We start from the raw sequence: 7,546 nt of genomic DNA, 5'->3' as shown, positions 1-7,546 counted from the left end.
AGGGAGGTCGAAACAGGTGAGGAATCACAAGGTCAAAGATCAGCTATCCTGCGCAAGTTCAAAACTATCGCTAAGTCTTTGTTTGACAGCATCTTCTGCTGAATCATCGCCCTGTATCTGCTTACTCAGCAGACTGGTGCCCAACTCTTCTTTCAACATATCGTAGGAAAACCACTGAAGCGTCTGACAGAATGAGGCGCTTCATATATTATCCACTTCAGTGTAACAGAATAGCAACCAAAAGAAGCATTTGCGTTTTGCAGATAGGTAACAAGGGACGTCTACAAAGTAAATTAGTGAATATATAATTAAGGTTAGAGATCCGTGATGTTGATTATTCGGCTTTCATTAGGATTTCCCAACGATCCAGTTTCAGATAAGTAGAAGCCACAGAAGAAGTTGTCAGATAGTATTTCTTAAAAAGAAAAAGGAGAGGAAAGATGGACCTTTTTATACAAAAAGCTTTATCCTGCTTCACATGTAGACACGCTTCAGGAGTTTTTTGGAAGAGTTTAGCAAGACGAGCAATATGTCAAACTGCGAGCGGTATTATGTATGAAAAGGTGAATGAAGCAGACTTATTACATATTCTTTGTCCTTCAAACTCTGTTCTGACGTTATAGTGTATCAAATACTTTAAGAAACTCTAGAAAATATTATAGAAATGATCAAATAAACCTTAATGCAGGTTATATTGTCCAACCAGAGTTGTTCTGCTGTTGCTGGAGCTGTTTTATTTTTTAAATAAATTAATAAATGGTGGATACAACTAAGTACTGCCTGACACTCCAACAGGCATTTCAATATCTCTGATTATTTCTTTGTCACTGTATGTTATCTCAATAAAACATCAGAATATTTCACCACACTGTCTCTTACCAACCTGCCAGCCAAGCAATCCCTCTGATTTTAATTGAGATTCAGAAACATTTAAAATGACCCACAGCTACAAAACTCCTGCCAAAGAGAGCTGTTGTTTTTGGCCGTGGTCCCACGCACCAGGACAGACAGAGTCAGTCCTCACAAAGTATTTCCTCATTCAGTTCTTAACAGACTTGTGTAAGGACATGGAGTTCACCATGAGCTGCACTGCTGAGCGCAGGAGGTCCATTCTTCTCTTGATAAACAATATAGCGCAGCACTAGTATATCCCAGCTAACCCATCACTCTTAATGGAAAAGTGGTCCATTTCCTATTAAACAGACTGACTGTCCAATGGTGGCCTTCTGCTTGATTTAAAAAATAGCTGCCTGACACCAAAGAAACAATGAATCATCTCACCATAAACGTTTGTCATATATCTAGCAGTGACAAACGCATATGAAATAAAAGAAAAACTACCTTCAGTCATCTGCTCTCTTCTGTTTAAATGGTTGGCATAGGTTTTACAATGTTACATGGATGAGGTAAAAAATCCTTAGTTCAGAAATTAAGTAAGTAAGATAAGTAACATATCGCATGGAAATTATAATTCTATGTTTAGGATGTTGCTAGATACCCTCAGGAAACTTATTTCTCAACATAAACCTGTAGAATTATTTCTGTTGAAAAAATGAATCGCCATTAATTAAAACAAATGTGTAGCACTGCCCCTGATAGTCTTTCTTCCTTTTTGTGTGAAAGGCACTTTGGAGCAGACTCTGACCCGAAGAAAGAAACAGCTCCATTAATGATGGATAGGAGGAGTTTCTGTTTCCTCTCCTTATCTCAGGATGCATCTCAGGCCTGTCCTAATACCTGCCATCCTGATTAGATGTGGAACAAGAGCTCTGTGCCATCCTTCCTTCTCTAATTGCATCACCTGGATTGATCATTCTGAGATTGGATTAGATACAGTTAATGTTCAAACTTCAACAGTCTGAACTTCCAAAACTGTTCAGATAGATATCTGTTTACCTCATAGCCTAGCAACAACACAGGACACACTGTATCTGTTTCCAAACAGAAAGTGATAACATATTTTCTGACCGTTGTTCTTCATATGAATATAAAAAGTCAATGTGTATATGTGACCCGCTCTATCGAAATCAGTCGGAAGTCGCAACGGCTCATTTCAAAATAAACATAGTTTTGTGTAAAAAAACTAGTTATTCAGGGTTCGGGTGTTATGTTTGATGTTAAATAAACAAAGTCTTGGCTTTCAGAATATGAAACTTTTATTTCCAAAATCACACGATAAATACATGTTTGAAGCTTGTAAAGGGAAGAAGAAAGGCACCTCTCAACTCACACTCGGCTCTTCCGCAGCGCCGCTCCCCCTCCCTCCTACAGCTCCTAACTAAACTAGTTATAAATATGTTTATTCTTCACGGTCGGGTCAATCATTACTGGATCAGCGAGCTGCATGAGATACTGACGGGAGAGCGCTTCCGCTAATTTCTCCCGTGTTATTATCCAAAGTTAATGTAAACTTGAAAAATGTACTTAATTTAAATGTAATAATTATGTTGTTGGTTGTTTGTTGAAGCGCATCATGTATTGAAAAATGAGTCTAAACTTTTCGATCCGTTACGATTATAAACTGAAGCAATATAAAATGAGCGCCATTAACTGAGTTTTAAACATCACTTTAAATGGAAGATCCCCATAGCCCCACCCACCTTATGATCGGATCGGCGATCGGTATCGGCCGATTCTGATTCCGGCGATCGGCCCCAAAAACCCTGATCGGAGCATCCCTAACAGGGACCCATCGGCTTCGTTCTGAGGACTTGTTTCTCTGTCCCTGAAGTCCACACTGAGATAAGGAAAAGTGCATTCAATTACGATGCTCCATTTGCTTGGAACCAACTGCAATACGAAGTGAAACTCAGGGAGCTGGTCTCCCTAAACAACAAAAGTACTGATTGTGACTATATATGTTGTCTGTTGTTTGTGTTCTCTAACTATGCTGCTGCCAAGAGATTTTTAATCTTAATGAGACTTGCCTGGTTAAATAAAGGTTAAATAAATAACACTTTATTGACAGAAACGACAGTTGGGACAACATTCCAATGTCACCAGGCATATTAGTACCTTAGTTAATACCCTAATATGGTAACATATTTGTCAGTACTAAACACTAAGCAAGAACTTAGCATTCATTTCTGTAAAACTGCAGCTTCAAATCTTGTGCCACCATCAGGCCAAACGTTGCCTCACTAGTGATAAAGATCTAAGCACAGAACATGTTACCTTTTGTATTCAAACATGTTTTTCAAATTTGTGATGAGCATTACATTTTAATTGGGCTACCAAATTCATGTTGTTATTCAGTTCACTGAACACACTTTGTGGGCTTACAGGGACAGAGTATGGAAGCAAACAAGAGACAGAAGTATTTAAATTTTATTAGACACCGAATTTATAGCATTGAAAATAATTACTTTGAAAATCATGAATCTTGAATTTTTTTGCTCCGAATTTACCTATGTGAAATAAAAATGTAAAAATTCAAGTTAAAAATTGTTTAATGTTCAAATTCAGATCCCAAAAATTCAAGTGAAAAACATTCGAAGTCAAAAATGTCGGTGTATAAAATGCAACGTCCAAAATTGCGATGCAGGATCATCCGGGCTACTCAGACAGGATAAGCAATCGAGCCCGAATGCAATCAAACAGACTTCTGGCCTATCAGAGCACGGCTTTGTCATGTGATTACAACAACCCGGAAGAAAAATGACGGAGAACAGTGGGGCTCGGGTAAGTAGTCAGTTTGTGCTATTTATTTTACAAGCAGTGAGGGCTCGACAGCATTTGTATCTTACATTAGCTAGCTAACTGAGTGAAGTAGCCGTGTGCCTTGCTATTAGCAAGCTCCGTAGTTATCATTAATTGAAGTGAATCACAACGTTACCGTGTCCTTTTGTGTGTGTGTGTGTGTGTGTGTGTGTGTGGGGGGGGGGGGGGGGGGGGGGGACGGTTTGCAAAGTAACGTTACGATCACTTCGGTTAACTAAGTCAAGTAGACCATGCTACACTATACAAATACTCTCTTACAAAAGCCCTGCATTTAAACATGTTAATGTTACTTTAGTAAAAGTATGCTAGTATAACTAAGTGTTGTTAAACTATTTAAAGTAGACACAAGTTATACTATTATATTATATCATATGTTTTATTGTTATTACCGATGCAAGAGTTGCTCGATAATCAGCTCACGGCATATAGGCAGGGGTAAAGTGCTATTTTTTACGAGTGGGGGGCGGACCTCACCTCCTATTGGGGGGTCCGGGGGGATGCTCCCCCGGGAGGATTTTTTTTTAAATATTGAAGTTAAAAGCATCAATCTGGTGCACTTTGAGAGCAAAATTAAGAGATCTATGGATACATCTCTCAACACCCATATGAAACAGAACTGTAAACAGATTTTCTTTTTCTTTATGGATATTTTACAAATCACTCCCCTTTTAAACTCTATTCTTGTTTTACTGCCATATAGACTATAATGATCATATGAAGGTGTGCCGCGGAAATAATCTTTTGAATAATTTGTGACCAAACCGTTTGAGACCCACTGAGATAACGGCGCATTCACACCAGCCTTTTATAGTCCGGTTGAATCTAACCCTGGTGCGTTTAGCCGCTTGGTGCGGTTCATTTGGGTCGGTGTGAACACAGTCCGAGACCTCTGAAGTGAACTAAACAACCGGACTCTGGTCTGCTAAAATAGGTGGTCTCGGAACGCTTGCTAGCGAACTCTGGAGCGGTTCATTACTGGTGTGAACGCAGTCCGCACCAAAACATAGGAAGCGTAGTATTTACGTGTCACAAGAACGCGGATGTCTTCAAAAATCTTTAGCGAAAGAGTCTTTCAAGACATCCGCGGTTGTTAATTTAAAGAGTGAAGCAGAAGGAAGTTTTGAACACTGTCGTGTAAAGTAAAAATGCTCCATCAACTACATAAAAGTAAGAACACCTGTCGTCGGTGAACTGCCCCTCCTTACTGCAGAACGTCTCTCATGTTATAATGTTTTTTAACGGACGTTGTTTGATTATAATCATATGCGCGGGCCGCTAGTGTCTGTTGATCTCCAGATTAACAGCAGCATGAGAATAACCTGCCGAAAGTGTCAATGCTCCATGGCGGAGGCTCCGGTAGAAATTGCCGGGATTTACGTTTTTATCCCCTTAATGTCTGACCAATGGTTGAACAGCATTTCCGTGCACATGAGTTTATAGTCCGTCTGAGTTTTGCCCGTGTGAACGCAAACCGAACCTTCTGAAAAATGAAACAATGTAACAAACTGTGGTCTGGTGCGCACCAGAGAAGCGGACTATTAGGTGTGAATGCAAGACTAAAGTGAACTATCTAAACACTCAGAAAGTCCTTTATCTCAAGGGTTCCCAGACTTTTCAGCCCGCGACCCCCAAAATAACAGTGCCAGAGACTGGCGACCCCCCACTATCACGTGGTGACTGGAAGAAAAAGAAAAACGTGTGCACAGGACGCACGCACTAATAGGCATATCCAAACACGCGCATAACGACAACACACAAGAACAGAACAGCCTGACAACCATGATATGATTTTACATATAGCAATTTAATATAAGATAACAGCAGAACTCGTGAGTCAAAGTAATCTCCATGTGAATTAGGAGAACATTGTTGCGGTGCAAACTTTAAAAGACATAAACTGTAGTAAACATATGAACATTGTTGCGGTGTAAACTTTAAAGACATAAAAGGTAATAATAACTAATAAACATATGAACATTGTTGTGGTGCATATTTACATTTGGGGAATACGCTATGTTTCAGCGTTAATCTCACCTAATGAGACGGGTGGGCAATATGCATGGAGCACAGCAAATCCATCCTGGGCTTAATTTTGGAGACGGCCACTCGGAGATCATCCTCCACGTTTAGACGAGATCTGTATTTGTTTTTTATGTATGTCAGTGCCGAGAAAGTCTTTTCGCACAGGTATGTGGAGCCAAACGGCGTCAGAACGTCCATCGCGGCCTTGGAAAGCTGTGGGTATTCCCTCTCAACTGAAATCCAGAACTCAGCAAGCATCTTCGCATTAAAAGCTGTCTTTAATGTGCGGTCACTTGACAGTTCAGTCAGTGCGTCCTCCATGTCGGATGACAGATGACTTGCGGTCGTTACGGTAAATGGTGATCTTATCCAGTCATATTTTTCCGGAGCTGCTTCCTCTGGGAAATACTTGTTAAAGTGTTCCAGGAGGGCTTGCAGGTGGGTAGGGATAGACTTCTTCACAGAGTTAACACTAAGATCATTTTCCTCTATGAATTCCTCCAGCTCAGGAAACATATCAATCCTGCCCATTTCAACTCGCGCAGTCCAGCGATCCACTTTCCTCTTGAATGCACAGATTTTATCATTCAAAGACATGATGCTTGTGTTTTCACCTTGCAATGACAGGTTAAGTCCATTCAGTCTGTCAAATATGCAAGACAAATATGCCAGCCTTGTTAACCAGTCAGGGTCAGTCAGGTGGTCAGCGAGCTGGGACCCATGCTCCGTAAGAAATAAGCGCACCTCGTCCAGCAGTTCATACAGGCGGCTGAGAACATTTCCCCTTGAAAGCCACCTGACTTCTGTGTGGAACAGCAGGCCCTGATGCTCCGATCCCAGTTCGTTGCAGAGATTGGCGAACAGCCTGGTATTGAGTGGACGGGATTTGATGTAGTTGACCATTTTTATCGCCGTCTCAAGAACACTTTTAAGCTCTGGGTCAAGCGTTTTACTCGCTAGAGCTTCTCTGTGGATAATACAGTGCGTAAAGATAACATGGGGCGCCACTTGTAAGACTCTTGCTTTTAGTCCTCTCTTTTTCCCCAGCATTGCTCCAGCACCATCTGTACACACAGCGATGCACTCATCCCAAGACAGTCTCTCTTCTTTTATTTTGTTGTCAAGTTTTGTGAAAATGTCCTCGCCTGTGCACTTTAGCTCCAGCGGGGTGCAAAACAGCATGTCCTCATCAAGTTTTCCATCAAAACTGTATCTGGCGAAAACAAGCAGTTGGGCAGAGTTTGACATATCTGTGGATTCGTCTAACTGCAAAGCATATTTCCCTTTCTTCACTCTGTCAATCAGCTGATACTTGATATCCTGGGCCATGTCCGTGATGCGCCGGGATATGGTCCCGTCAGACAGCGGCACTGCTTCCAGCTCCCGTGCCTGTTTATCCCCATGCATTGCCCTACTCATAGCGATAGCAGCAGGTTTAATTAGGGTTTCCCCGATTGTGTGTGGCTTTTTTGCCTGTGCAATTAAATATGCCACCTCATATGATGCCTTTTGAGCCTTGGTAGGGATTGTTGCTTGTTTAGTTATAACTTTCTTTTGGCCTTGCAATTCTCTCTGCTTTCGGCGGAAAAAATCTGCTGGTTTAGTAGCAAGAGAGGGGTGTTTCGTGTTTAAATGTCTGAGCATTTTTACGGGCTTTAAGCTCTCATGTGCAAGAACCTCAGTGCACACTACACATTGGGGATGTTGTGCTTCATTGATAATGAGGCATGTGAATCCGTACTGGATGTATTCCTCTCGATACTTGCAACACTTGGATGAAGGCTGGTCTGACTGGTTATGGACC

The 7,546-nt window shown here is 41.2% G+C and overlaps 1 protein-coding gene across 1 annotated transcript; it reads right to left on the bottom strand.

The window, feature by feature from the left end:
* Positions 1–5,754: 5,754 nt before the first annotated feature.
* Positions 5,755–7,149, bottom strand: LOC117553519 (protein FAM200A-like). Its single transcript, XM_034227500.1, has one exon. It carries the CDS (start codon positions 7,147–7,149, stop codon positions 5,755–5,757), a length of 1,395 nt encoding a protein of 464 aa, XP_034083391.1.
* Between the last annotated feature and the right edge of the window lie 397 nt (positions 7,150–7,546).

The sequence above is a fragment of the Gymnodraco acuticeps genome, unplaced genomic scaffold, assembly GCF_902827175.1.
Source record: "Gymnodraco acuticeps unplaced genomic scaffold, fGymAcu1.1, whole genome shotgun sequence".
Classification (NCBI taxonomy): Eukaryota; Metazoa; Chordata; class Actinopteri; order Perciformes; family Bathydraconidae; genus Gymnodraco; species Gymnodraco acuticeps.
Note: the sequence above shows the minus strand (reverse complement) of the source record. Positions and strands in the feature narration are given on the sequence as shown.